The 15,309-nt window shown below is 45.0% G+C and overlaps 1 protein-coding gene across 2 annotated transcripts in view; it reads right to left on the reverse strand.

Moving 5' to 3' along the window:
• The window catches only part of ATRNL1 (attractin like 1), a 566,124-nt gene that overhangs the window by 93,239 nt on the left and 457,576 nt on the right, over positions 1 to 15,309 (reverse strand). For both annotated transcript variants that reach the window (XM_084800216.1, XM_084800215.1), the window contains one exon: positions 5,067 to 5,181. In XM_084800216.1, the coding sequence (XP_084656342.1) occupies positions 5,067 to 5,181 (115 nt within the window). The remainder of the gene's footprint in view (positions 1 to 5,066; positions 5,182 to 15,309) is intronic.

Here is a 15,309-nt window from a genome sequence, read left to right on the forward strand (position 1 = left end):
AGAGGATTGCTTTCCCTCGGCAGAAATCAAGGGTGTGAAAAAACATGATGGGATCGAGAATGGAAAAGCCAAGTCTGCTCTGTCTGCGTGAGGTCAGATCTCTGGGTCTACAGACAAGGGGGAGAGAGAGAGGGGGGAGGGAAAGAGGAAGAGAAGAAGGAGGGAAGAGGGGAGGGCGGAGGAGGCCTGAGGAGTGGGCAGACAGGAGGAGGGTGCCTTTGCAGATGATGCTCAGCAGGTGAGAGCTGTTGGCTGCAGGACTGGGGAGCAGCTTTCCTAACTAGATGGGGAGGACCCCAGAGACTCGCAAAGGCTGGACCCAGGGGAACAGAAACCCTCTTGTCTGTAAAGGATTCCTGGAGTCTGAAATGGAGGCTCAGGTGCTCATGGCCTCTCCATGTGCTCTAAGTAGGTTCCTGAGACAGGTCAGGGTGCAGGACACCAAGGGACACAGATGTTCCCGGAGCCGAGGTGAGGAGAGCTGTGGCGGCATGTGGGACCCGAGCAGAGGGCGGTGCAGGGTTGACGTTCATCACTCCACTGCCACTCTAGACAGACACTACGCTTAGCAATCAGGCATCTCTTTAATTTCATTCACTGCACTTAATGCATTTTTAAAATTATGGGTTTATTTGCATGATTATTTGTGTCATGTTTATACCCATGAAGGTTGCAGCCTTTCCAAATGTGGGAACTCTAGCACACACCAGACGCTTTTACATCCTGTGAGTGAACACCAACAGCCAGGAGAGCCACAACAGCCAGCGCTCGGACAGAGGACAAAAACTTTCCGACGGTGGGTTTGGTCATTTGAACATCAAACATTCTTAGAGACAACAACAATTTTAGACATTTGTTCTTATTTAACTACGTTCCTGGATTCTCTGCCTAATCCTGCCATTTACTGAGCTGTACTGTTTCTTTCTTTGTGCAGACTAACACATTGGCTACGAGCAAAACTGGATTTGAGCATAAAGGTAGCTAACATTTTTATAATGAACTTCATATACTTGGCCCATTTCTTGGGTCTGGCCCCTCTAACAGAGAGAGCGCTAAGACGGATCAACAGTGTCCTAAAAGTGTGAGGATAGAGGCAGAATTATGACGGAAGAGTTTGCTAGGATGAAAATTCCAGAGACTTCTAGAAAATGGAAACTTGTTCAAGAACTGGCTTGAGAGGAAAGAGTATGTCACTGAGAACCAGCCTTTCTGGAATCCATTGCTAAGGTCATGGGGACACTCCGCTTTCCCTCACTTAAAACGCTGGGACACCAGGAACTGCCTCGTTTTTTTTCAGCATGCTGATCAGATGGGATCTGGACGGACAGAAGATGCTGGGTGGCATGTGGGGAAAGGCAGCCCTCCACTCACTGTTGGGGGCTTGCAAACTGGTACAGACTCTGGAAATCATCCTGGGGAACTTTCAAAGAGCTAAAAATGGATCTACCATACGACCCAGCGGTATCAACTCAAATCCTACTCCACAGATACTTGCTCAGCCCTGTTCCTGGCTGCGCCATTCACACTAGCCAGGAAACGGAAACAGCCTACATGTCCTTCAGCTGATGGGTGGAGGCGGCAAATATGTTGCATATACACCATGGAATACTACTCAGCTGTAAAGAAAAGTGAAATCATGGCACTTGCAGATAAATGAATGGAACTAGAAAATGTTACACTGCGTGAGGTGGCACAGACCCAGAAAGCCAACAGCCTCAGGTTTTCTCTTTGTGGTTTCTGGCTCCAAAGCCTTAGATGCGAGCGTGTCCTCTGCAGTAACAACAGAGACCGTGAAGGTAAAACGGGACCATGGAGTTAGGGCTCTAGAAAAGGGCAGGACACAGGTGCTGGAGGGGGAAAGGGAAAGGGAGCTTTAATTGGGAAAGGAGGGGAGGACCATTGGAAAGGCCAATGAAATCATATTGTTGCGTTTTCACAAAATTAAACATTATACATGCGTATATTTAAATGAGACTGTGTACACTTCCTAAAGAGCCACAGACTACATAAAAATGCCACAGGACCAGGCATGAGGAGCCTTCTGAGCTGTTTGTCTGAGGACTCCAAAAGACCCTCAAAACAGTCCAGGCGCTGCCCTCGGTGGCCTCCCAGGAGCTGAAGGTCAGTCCCTGCTGCTGAGGACACAGGACTTGAGGGAGCTGAGCTGGATCTGACACCAAAGCCTCCTCCCAAGCCGTCATGAGTTAGATAAAGGCTAAAGGCAGTTCTCACTTTCAAGACAGACACAGAAAAGGCCACCTTTACTCATTAAGTACTACAGAAACACTTGTTAGCAGAGGAAACAAACCACTTTTTGAATCGCCTACGCTCCCTAGCTGCTCCTGTGGGAGAGGGGTGTGAGAGAGAGAGAGAGAGAGAGAGAGAGAGAGAGAGAGAGAGAGAGAGAGAGAGAGAGAGAAGAAGAAGAAGAAGAAGAAGAAGAAGAAGAAGAAGAAGAAGAAGAAGAAGAAGAAGGAGGAGGGAGGGAGGGAGGGAGGGAGAGAGAGAAAGAGAGAGAAAGAGAGAGAGAAGGAGGGAGGGAGGGAGGGAGGGAGGAGGAGAGGAGGTGGGGAGGGCTAGAGTGGACTAGGAAGGGCTACTGTGTTCTGAAGGTACCTGTAGAAATTGCATTTCAGCACAGTCAAGAGATTGCTGCTCTATTATTTCTAAATGCTTTACTATTAAACCACCAATGATACAGGAAAATTGAATTTAATAATGAATGCTAGTATTCCCACCTTTTGAGTCCCCCCCCCCTTTTTTTATGTTGCTTGCTTCATGGCTGTCAATCAACCATCATCCTATCCACCACTTCATATATTTCAAGGATAGAATCCAAGAATATCCTTGCTTCTCTAAGAATACTTGGGCAAATTTATTATGTTATAAAAAAGAAACAAGCAACAAGACTGTCTTGAATAGTGCAAGGAGTCACACACCACATCATTCACTATCTAAAACCTGGAAAAAGTATGCAAACTATTCAATGTTCTACCTGCCTCCCTGTGCAGTCCTATGATGTCATTGTCCTATGACATCATCGTCCTATGATAGCATCATCATCAGCTCAAGGGCCTCAGTTTATGATGACGTGGACTGTTATTTACAGAGCAATGGGCTCTCTGCCACACATGGGACGCTAGCAGTAATAAATTGTTTTTTCTTTGCTCTATACCTTTGTCTCCCCTACTCCAATTATCCCTCAAGTGTAGAAACGCAGTGCTGTCTACACCTGGCTCCTTTCACTTAGAGTTCTGTGCTACCTATTTCACAGCCTTGTCAGGAAGATCAAATGTGAAAAATAGGAGAGCACTGTGTAAGTAGCACAGCGAAGAAGCCTCCGCATGAGGGATCATAATGCACTTCTCCATTAAAAAAAAAAAAAAGCAAAAGCAAAAACCCATGGCTCCAGTAATGGTCCACAGCCACTCAGCTTTTCAAATCAGCTAAAGAGGACTTCAAAGGTTAAAGGGTCAGCATATTGGCAGCCGCCTTCACTTTCTCCCCATCAGTATGTCATGCTGCCAGGGATCAAGAGGGACCTTGGTGCAGATCACACTGGCTTGTTTTCATTAGTGAAGTATTTGTTTTGGAAACCATCCCAGCTTTAAAACAACGCTTCCATTAGCTGGGCACAGCACCTACAATTATCCGTCTCATCTGACCAGTGCCGAACCGTTCTCCAGCCTGCACGCTACTCACCTGGGTGATGCTGAAAGATCAAAGACACCCACCTGATGTTTAAGAAGGTGTGGGTCAGATTTGGCTTTTTGTTTTTTGTTTTTTTGAATAAGCACGCACTGCTGAATTTTGGATAAAAATTCTTGCAGCAGTACAGCTAACTGCAGGGGTTGTAAACGAGGAGTCTGAGGCTGCCGGAAACTGTTCGCATTGGATGGCTTTGCAGCCTGGACATTTGGAGCTTAGAAGGTGTAAGGTGGTATAGTTTCCATTGGGGGGGGGGGAGATACAAATCATGGCAAGGTCAAAGTCAAGTGAGGAAGTAAGCAAAGATAAAATAAGTAGGGAGGCAAGCTCACCATCCACTACAGTAACGGAGGAGCTGCCAGGACCCTGTCACTTTGTTTTATGTACAGAAGGAATTGAGAAGAAAGATCTGGAATCTCCCTTGCTTTGAGAAACATTCCTTTCATTAGAGTTGACTAGAAAAGACATTAAGAATGTTGGTTGGTATCTGTGGGCACGGGGTGGGGAGGGGAACTCCTCTTCTCTGAGGAGAGGGGAAGGGAAATGGGGAAAGAAACTGTGAGGGGGGACTGGGAGGAGAGGAGGGAGGGGGCTGGGATCAGGCTGTAAAATGATTAAATAAATTAATGAAAACAAAGTAAAAAAAGATTATTTTGGGTAGATGAACTATAACATGTAAAGTAAAAACGAGTGTGGAGTGTGATCTGACTACCAATTACACTCACATTGAGTGTGTTTACAGTGTGGATAGCATCCCAGAGAAGAGGAAACCCTGAAACCATATTTATAATCAGCTCACAAAAACAAAACACGGTTTTCAGGTAGCAAAGCATGACCCAGAACAGGAATCACTGTGCTTATCCTCCTGTAAGAGAACGCCCAGCCCATCATCTCCACTTGTCTGGAGCCAGAGAGAGAACAAATCCCACCCATACTGAGATGTCTGCATTGAGCTATTGTCTCCTAATGCCACCGAGTCCCCTAAACACTCGACTCCCCTGGGTTGGTTCCACATCAATGATGCAAATTTCTCATCACAGCTACAATTTGGCCAACACACTAGGACCAAAGAAGCTGGCCAGAAGCACCAAGCGATTGTTTGCCTGCTCGTGGGTGTCCTTACAACAATCAGATAAACTACAGCAAACTACACAAATATACACACACTCAACAAGTGTTTATAATGGAAACACAGGTACATGTCAATGCACAGAATGTATGCATTTGTGTGACGCTAATAAGATTTCATCACCTCATTCTGAATTAGACCTTAGCAAGGTTCCTGACAGCGTCATTAGGCACTGTTTCTTCTTCTCAATCAACAAGTTGTTTAATTACTGTTGGCTTGTGCATCCTACCTGACTGCCCAGGGGGTGGGGCACCTGATGACCCTCTCGGTAGACAGAGAAACACGGTCAGGACAGCAGCTCTGTTCCCAGCACAGGGTTCGATGGCTATTGGCTTAGGTGCGCCCTGCAAAAGAAAACCCATTGTGAGTTTCACAGGTGACAAGGCATGGCTACCTGTCTTTGCATTTCTTCTATTCTTCAGTGAGCAAAACTGTATTCTTAGTTGTTGGGGCTGCCATAACCCCGACAGCGCAGCTGTGTAGATGTGCCCTCATGTTAGTACATAAGACATATCACAGTGACATGCAGCTGTGCAGATGTGTAGATGTGCCCTCATGTGAGTACATAAGACATATCACAGTGACATGTAGCTGTGCAGATGTGTAGATGTGCCCTCATGTGAGTACATAAGACATATCATCGTGACATGCAGCTGTGCAGATGTGTAGATGTGCCCTCATGTGTGTACATAAGACATATCACCGTGACATGCAGCTAGTAAATCACAAAGCTATGCATCTTTGGTCGCTTCCTCTATTTTTCCCTCTGACCAGTGATGAGCCACATCACTCATTTACCATATATGTGATCACAATTGCAAATATCCAACTGAATTATCTATTTAAAAAATTACTTCCATGTGTGCATGTTTAATACAGTAAACAGTGATATTGTTGCTAAAGTCAAGAAAATTACCATTACTCTACATAGGCTAAACCTTCAGCATAATTTAATATAAAATATAATATTATTAAATACAGTCCTCCTGCTGAACAACACATCTCTAGATTTATTGGCCTTATCAAGCTGGGCTTATGGCCATGGCCCTGTGTCTTCTTCTCTGTTCCTCCCTGACACAGTGGCCACTTCTCTGCTCTTTGATTCTGCATATATGACTTAAGAAAAACCCATTTGCAAGTGAGAGTTCACATGGGCATATCTTCAAAATTACCTCAGTGAATTACATAAGTGATAACTGACCATCAAACACTTGTGTAAATAAAAGGGCAGAAATAAGGTAAATCTTCAAAAAACTGATAATGATGGCAGTGCATTTTATCTTACTAAGGATTAGATATGTCACGGCCTTAAATATATCCTGATTTAAGTCTTATATGTACCCTACCAGACAAGACTATAGAAGAGGGTTCTTAAGCATCTGTTTCCCCTGAATTAAAGCATTTCCTTCTAGTGGGACTCAGAAAGTAAGGGAGACCTACAAGTCTCAGGAAGCTCCTGAAACAGACAGTCTTCACAAGCTCCTCCCCCAGTATGTAAGCAGCAACAGGTGGCAGGGAGGACACTGGCCAGCTGAACTGCCTGCACTCCTATAGGTGACTCCAGTAAAGTCACTGCGTCCACTACACTAGACTTGAGTGGCATTTTTTTTTTTTTGAGCTATGGTTGATTCTCTATCTGAGATGAAAAGATGTTTGTCCATGTCTCCCAGGGAGTCAAGGAGCAAGTGTAAACTCCTTGGAGGAAGTGAGAGGGAGGGCACATAAGACTCAGATAGCTTCCTCCTGAGTCTGTGTTCTCAACAGTGCTCTATGGCACATTTACAGACAAACATGCACTCTGTATGCACACACACAACTATACACACACATCTGTACACTCACCTCCTTCCTACTTACACACAAATATATACACACTTGGGGCTTAAACATAAAGTGACTTTGAGACACTACAGGTTATCATCTCAGCCTAGAAAGTCAGCCTGGGCTACACTATCTGGAGAATAACGTGTGGCCATAGCTGATATGTCAAAGCTCTATCTCTGTATACGGCAAAATTAAATAGAAAGAGACAAACAACAGAAAAGCACCCTTCACTATTAGAACAAACGATTTTTTCAGATGTTTTTCTACTGAAGATATCTGAACTTTTGAAGAAATATAGACATATGTGGTCATTCACCTAGAATATTCTAGAATATTGCCATTTCCAGAAAGCTTAATGAGGCATTAAAGATAAAATATGTCCTCTTTTATGTAAAACTTAGAGTGAGTTCCTGGCTACAATGGTTTTATGTGGATTTAAAGGATTTTTCCTTTATAGTAGCATAAATCTCATGTTTAAAATTATTCTCATATAAATATAATTTGGAAGTTTTCAATATAAAGGTGGCAGCAGCCGTGGTGGGAAGTCAAGGGCATTAAAATGTTCCAGGGTAACGCGGCTGGCCATGTTGTTTCACTTGTATCAAGCTGTATGATCTATGTTCTGGTACTTTAAAAGCTTACATTTAATTTAATAGGTTAAGTTTTGAAAATGTTAAGAATTAGCATAAATACATATATATTATCCAATGATGCAAATATTTAGAGAATAGGCTTGTCATATTGCAAGACTAAGAAAAAAATACTATGCATTTTCTAACCATATTTCTAGGCAACTGAAATATTTTAATTTAATAGATGCAAACTATATGTAAAGGTCAATTTGTTAAAATATACCAAGAGATTACAAAATGAATTCCAGGTTTAAATGACAGTAATTTATTAGAAATATCAAAATCCCCATCACTGTTGCAAAGAAATAACTGGCCGCTGGTACCAACAGACAAGGTTACCATTGTTACTTTCTTTTCTAACTCTCGGTGCAACAACCAACAGATTTAGTTTATCCAAAGTCACTCTAAAAACTTGACTTCAGAAGCTAGAATAGCAGAATTGGAATAGGACTAAGGATTTTTAGAAACAGTGCTGTTCGGTGTCAGGGGTTAGGGAAACAATCAATGGTCTGGGAGTCCACTGTCCCCAGGCTGCCTTCCTACTTTCTAAACGCACAGCAAAGACTGTGAATAATGGAAGCACCAATGGAAGGGAAAATGAGTGATGTGGGATGCAGGCTGATTGCTGAGCACTCCGACCTTCCGAGACTCAGCAATGGAAAGGGATAAAGGGCTTGAGAAACAGGACCACAGAGCAGGAATTACACCAAATGACAAGCTAATACTGTAGAATTGTTCTTAAACAATTCTCTTCTCTCTCTCTCTCTCTCTCTCTCTCTCTCTCTCTCTCTCTCTCACACACACACACACACACACACACACACACACACACCCATACACACACACCCACTTCTGCTGTAATTATACAGGAAATATTTTTTAAAACCTCTTTGTGTTGGTAAGCTATGAAAAAGAAGATTACAATTCTATTTTTACATCAAATTGGCTTATAACTTGGTCTATTTTTAGCGCTAAGAATTTTCAAAGAAGGATATTAGCAAAATGCGAATCATTCATTATGTCTAAGTTATTAGTCACTAGCCAGTTCTCTGATACTTCTGGAAGGGATTCACATAACTAAAAATTATTGTGAAAGATTTGTGACAAGTATCAGCTTAAACACAGGATTTCAGATTTTAAGAGGAAAGAGGAATTTAGCAACACCTGAATTTTACAGAGGGAAATGGCAGCATGCTGTACCCGACAGTATTTTGGATGCCGTGAGGTTTGTCAGCTGTGTGGTGATAAGCCTGTAATCTCGAATCACAATTGCTTCACAATGACGGAACATGCTCACAGAACCTTGCAACGAGTCTTGCCTTTGCCATGGGCGCTGAGGAGAGACAGGGCTGAGGCCCACAGCCTGCAGCGCTTGCTCAGCACTGGAATTTACTTCACGGCGGCTTCCTGACTGTGGTGCTGCAGAAAGCCGCTGTGAGAAAACACCTCTGACGGTGACGTGACGAGGGGCTCTAGTCTAGGAAGCGCACAACAGGAGGTTTTCAAACTACAGGACTTTTCCAGCCATTATTAAGATGGGTCATAAATTTCACACTAAACTCTTGCCAGGTTTTTTAGCTATTAAAGGCAAACTACCAGAGATGCTTCGGGAACACTCACGTTCAAGGGTTATCTTAGAACATAGTGTGTTCTGAAAGGCAGAAGGCTGTCTTGAGGAACTGCTATGACCAGAGTCTCAGTGGGTTTAGAACATGCCAATAGGAAAAACTAGCAGGCTTTTTTTCTTCATCTCAGAAATCCCAGCGGGGCCCTGCTCCAAAAGCCCTACACGGTGCCAGGGGATTTAAGGGAACATATGACGTTCTCAGACGAGCTGTTCCCCTCACGTCATTGAATAGTGTTGTGACGGGTGAGAAGTGAAAGTTTAGAGTAAGAGCATAAAATGGTGACCATAGCCAGAATGTGTGGAGTGTTTGAGGACTTAAATTTTAAAAGATTTGTCAACCAACAAAAAATGTCTGCAGGTCAAAATGGGCCTGAAGGCTGCCACGTGTTGTCCGTAGCGCAGAACAGAGTTCCTGGGCATCTGTCGCCGAGAGGGCGCACTCCTCAACTCTCGTCTTCTTAATCTACCATCTTTCTGTGATCTAAGACTTCTGTGACACACATCCCTCAGAGCCACGCCATGTCACCTAGCCAGGAAGCTGTCCCTGGTCGGAGCTATCGGGCCACTTCTGCTTCCGTGCTTTACCTACTCTACTGTGCTTTAGCCACTCTACTGAGGTGAACAGTCTTCCATCCCACCTGATGAAGCTCGGAAGAGCAGGTCCTTCCTGCCTCTGTCTTCCCTCTTTCTGTCTTTTTCTCTGTTGTGCTCTGGGACTGTGGGTCGGACCATGGCCTCCCAGCTGCTATGTAAACTCCACCACTGAGAGGTGCCCCAGCTTGTTTGCTTTGTTTTGTTGACAGTGCCTAGCTTTGCAGTCCAGGCTGGCCTGGAACCCCTGATCTTGAGCTTCAACTTCTCCAGGACTGGAGTCAGAGATGTGTGCCACCACACCAAGCTCCTAAAGCTAGTTTCCTATTCCTCACTCGGCCCTTTAGTTTAGCCTGATTGTTGTGCCAGCTTGGGATACTTGTGTCTCTCAATTCTTTATTATAGGTATTAACATACATGCTGGGTGCCCATGATGGCTCCAGGCAGTACCCGGGTTGGTCTTTGCCTTGCCTGTAGTGCCTGCTGCAGTGAAAACTGTTTGAGTAAAAGAGGGGAGATATGAGCAGACAGGCTTGTCACGAGGTAGCAGCGAGCCAACAGCACAACGTGACATATCAGAGGGACAATGAAGCTAACTAGTAACACGTGCTGAGTACTGTTGGATGCTGTAGGCTGCTAGGCACTTAACATGCACTGTTATGTATAACTTTGCAACAAGCTTGCTAGGAGAAACAGCTGTTTCCCACTACACAGTTAAGAAACTGGAATTCAGAGAGGTCAGCTGACATTTCACGGCAGGAGGAACAGTCAGGGGCAGATTTGGGATTTGAGTATGTAGGGTCTTAACTAAAATGCTAGCTGTGATATTGTCAAGTACTTGAGAGTCTATATAAACAGTTTTATTAAGAATATATTTTTAAAATTCAAGGCTTTCCCCAGCTCCTCCCACCCCTGGCTCCTCCTAGCTCCTCCCCACCCACCACCTACCAAACTCTAAGCCCTCTCCTTTTTTAGAAAACACAGACAAATAAAAACCAAATAAACTAAAAATAACAAGCAAAGGGAAAACCACCCAAAGAACACACACTCTCTCTCTCTCTCTCTCTCTCTCTCTCTCTCACACACACACACACACACACACACACACACACAGCTGGAAAACGCAGTGAGCATTAAGAGTGACTGAGTCCTAGGGTCAGCTTCGCCCCTGTCTGTCTGTGAGTCACTAAGTCACTTTCCCCAAGTGTAAAGTGAACAAATGTGCTGAGTGACTTTTAGGGTCCTTTTCCTCTTTAATAATTTGTGACTCTGATTTATGGGTAAACTCTAGCATATCTGACATTGCAGTAGCCAGGGCTAAGCCTAATTTCATGCAATGTAAAAATCCCAGGGCTTGGTAGTGTGGTTTCCTGCTCAGACACTTTAAATGGCTGCTGTAATTTAAGGAATATTCTTACACCATATGAAGAATCCATCACAGGGGCCTAAATGGCCACACTGCATGCCAAAAAGGCAATTAGAAAATTGAGCGAAGGAATTAAGGATTAATGTGGACATGTTATACCTGTCAGCAGTAATAAGTGTTGTGACAGGGAAAGAATAAAGTCTGACAGCATTCGTGAATACTAATCTGATATATGAGTGAATTATTAAAAATGCAAACAACTGTACATTAATCAATCTAGCATTTCACTTCCAAAATGTGTTTAACGCTACTCTTGTCAGACCTATCTCTAAATATGGACGACTTAGTATTTCAAGTTTAATGATTGCTTGTATTGACACAAGTTTTAGTTTTAAGTCACATTAGTAAAACTGAACTAATTTACTGAGTCTTGAATTTAGTCAATGTGGTGGCTTGATTCACAGCCAATCACATGTTGGATGCCATGGGATCAGCAGGTCCTGGGATCCCCGAGTCCAATTCTTGGGTTTCCCCGTTGGTCCTGAAACCCAGGGGGAGGCTGCAAAGCGTGTTCTGTACTTACTGACTTTTCCCTCTGCATGAAATGATGACAACAACAACAAACAGCAGCAGCAGCAGCACCACCACGCTGGCTGGCTTCACTCGGTAGGAGAACTCTCAGAAGCAGAGAGCAAATTAAAGTGATGGGCATCTTCAGAAACCAGGCTGAACCACCCTCGGCATCAGTTCAGAGAGAATGAGGAGCTGCCTGTGGGAGCAGGTGAGAGGATACAGCAACACTGACAGAACTGGTCAGAGGCGCCTAAGGACCCAGCTGTCCATCATTTCACAGCATCCTAAGTGGTTTCCTTAGAGGAAACACCTGTAGTGTCTCTGTTCCTATTACATATATGTACATGTTCAAAGTCATTCATGAACGCTGAAGGTTTAAACCTGTAGTATCCATGGCTGCTGCTTAACTGCACTTTGCTTTTGACTATGTGGTGGGGGTGTGCTCGGGAGTGAGGAGCCTCAACTGTGATAGCAGCCACTTTACCACCTGCTTCTCCGAGGAGTTCAGATGCCAGAGGGAAAATGGTGACGGTGGTGCAATCTCATGCTCTCTTGGGATTGGTTAGTAATTACAAACACCGACAGGAAGGGCTTGTGAGCACACCATCGTTAAAAATTGATTCCTGGTAGTATTTCTCAAAAACTTGACATGGGGTATCTATGAAACAATTGCTGCAAGTGGAACTTTGATAATCTATATTCTTCGGAGCATCTCAGTGCAAAGTAATTTACCCACTCTGCTCCATGTATGCATCTGAAAATGGAGACCATTGTCCTAACCTTGAAAAGAGGTGCTGAGAAACAAGTATGCTGGCAGCATCAGTCACAGTCCTGTCTTTCCCAGGCACAGGGCTGGGGCATCTGCCATGCTGTTCTGACTGAACCCCAGCACCTGGCTGTGCTTTGTGCCTTCAGAAGACGAGGGCAGGCCGCCCTGGGCCGCTCTCAGATGCCCTGGCATCATCTCAGTGGACTAGTTCCCCTTTTCTTCAGGGAAATGAGAGTCACGCTGGGGCTGAGAGGAGCGCTCTGGCCCCGGGCTGTCCTCTGCTCAAAGCAGGAGCTTGGTCAAACCACTTTGATTCAGATGTCTGATGGGTAAGATGGAGCCGAATGTGGCTTACTCATGGTGTTTTTCACAAGGACTAGAGGAATTTATATAGTTATTCCCAGACACAAGTAAGTACGAGGTAAGTCAGCTATCCTGAAAACACATTCCCACCCAGTTCCCACTTAGCTTTGGGGCTAACTCAAAAGGACACCACTTAAGGGTCAAGTGACCGCTTAGCACCTCTGTTAATAATACGCAGTGAGTTAACTAAGAAACTCAGCCTTCAGTGGGAAGACATGTACCTGACACCAAACCCCCGCATTGTTGCACACCAGCACTGGGGCTGAGGGTGTCCTCTGTAGCCACACGGGCTCTGGGCTGCACACCAGCACCGGGTCTGAGGGTGTCCTCTGTAGCCACACGGGCTCTGTGCTGCACACCAGCACTGGGGGTGAGGGTGCCCTCTGTAGCCACACGGGCTCTGTGCTGCACACCAGCACTGGGGTTGAGGGTGTCCGCTGTAGCCACATGGGCTCTGTGCTGCTCACCAGCCCTGGGGCTGAGGGTGTCCTCTGTAGCCACACGGGCTCTGGGCTGCACACCAGCACTGGGGCTGAGGGTGTCCTCTGTAGCCACACGGGCTCTACGCTGCACACCAGCACTGGGGTTGAGGGTGTCCTCTGTAGCCACACGGGCTCTGCTTTTATCAAGGTTCATATCTGTGGGCCTCACGTGCTGCACGAACAGCCTCTCCAGCTCTCAAGACTGCGGTGGTGTTTGACAGACACCTCCTGAATAAGTGGATATTCATAAGTGCATGCATATTTACATTTTTTCTTTTCCAAATTGTGTGCAAGGCAAATCTCTGAATCCCGTAGAAAGGACATTATGAACAGAACCTCAATATGAAGCAGATCACCGGACAGCAATAAAGAAGTAAAGTAAGATCCTGCTCAGATTTCTCAGACTACCCTATTCCAAAGCATATTGTGTCTTAAATGCCAAATGCCACATCACGGACATAGCTCCCAGGCCAACTCTACTTAAAAGGTAAACAGTAGGTACTGGATATCAAGCACGGGGCAGCCAGCACCCTTCACAGCTGATGGTAGCTAGGCATTTATGGAGGAATAAATGTACATGTGCGAGAAGCCCTAAAGTGACAGTGGAGGGGACACAGGAGGGTGACCAGGAGTTTGTCAGAGAAATGAGGAAGAGTGGAGACTCCTGGTGGAAGGGAGAATCTGAACGAAGAGCTACAACGCAGGCGTCTCCAGCGGGAAATTGCGAGAGGGTCTAGGGATGCACCATAGAAATTGTGCTGCAGAGAGGGATCAGAGGCCAGAGAAGAAATCCAGGCCCCTCGTGCTCGCTGGCCAGGGCTGGCATCATGACCGTCTGCTGAGAGGCACGGTGAGATGCTGGTGAGCCTGGCTAATATAGCACAGTGTGCAGGTACCCCAAGCCGACACTGCGCCCCCCCTCGGGAGACCACAGCATTCTGGTGAAGTGTTAAGACTTAGTGCACATTCCATTAAAACATTTACTTCTGAAACTTCCATCATAAAAGTAAATCAAGAAGCCCCGTGAAAACTGAGCGTCAGCAGAAAGAAAGAAACTGCAGATTTGGCAATATCCTTAATGAGGAATCAAATGTTAATAGATCCAGCATAATAAATGACTTTCTGCCATGATTATTACACCAATCACAACCTATGATATGTAAGAAGAGCATGGTCAAAATTCTGAATGAAAGACACATTTAACTCGTACAGAAACGTGTGTCAGCACCGTGCAGTGGGAGCTGCCTGGGCAGAGGGGAGGCGTCGCTCTGGTTGTTTTCCTAGGAAGCTTAATATCAACTCTATGAAGACCAAAGCTTCTCCGTTTGGAACACTGGAAAAAAATGTGCGAAATAAGCAACTGTTTCTCTGCTTCTCAGTGAGACTGTAAAATATTAAATATAACGTAATACTTGATGGCCCTTGGTCAACATTACAAGCAGCGTTTTCAAAGCATGCTGCAGACACAGGGACGGGCATCACAAGGAAAGCTGTCTCCCTTCTCCCCTCTGCCCTGCCCCAGGGACACTGATACCATCTTGGTTGTTGCCTATCTGCTCTTTATGCAAAGGTGGGTGAGGGTTGTGCACCTGTCAGCGAGTAGCACAGACAGTTCTGCACAGGACACAATGGACTGAAATGATCTTCTCAAGGATCCATCCGGCTCCTCCACTCGCGTCTCTTCCGTTGCCGTGGATATGGCTAGTCCCGGTCAACATAAGCCCATGGAGCGCCATCTGTAGCGACTCTATGTCCTTTGAAATCTGAGGGCAGATTAGCCTTCTCAATTTCAATGCCTGAACCATAGAATTTGGAGATAATCATACTACAATGTCTAGAAATATTTCACTAGACTCAGATGACTTTTTATGTTTAAGCTAGACATAATCTCGGGGATATTATATGACTTTTCTGTGCCCCAAATTCTCCATATTGAAACTAGAAACTATTATAAAACCTAATGTGTAGGTTATACTGAGGGTTATGAAAGGTAATATGTGAGTACATAAATGTGGCTGGCCAAAAACAGGTTTTAAATTTTTTATAATAGATCAAGTGATTCATAAGTGTGATTTTCCTTAGTCAAAATAAATCAAGTATCAGCAATTTCATCTGGGTCAAGCTCACCAGCTCTCTTTCCCCCTGACTTTGGTTTGGTGAGCCATGGCAGAGCAGCTGAGGGCCTTGGGGCACCAAGATCTTTCCTTGTCTTCTCTGGGTGCTTTTATTCTCTCAGACTTGGCCG

Source organism: Acomys minous, assembly GCF_964271855.1.
Source record: "Acomys minous genome assembly, chromosome: 2".
Lineage (NCBI taxonomy): Eukaryota > Metazoa > Chordata > Mammalia > Rodentia > Muridae > Acomys > Acomys minous.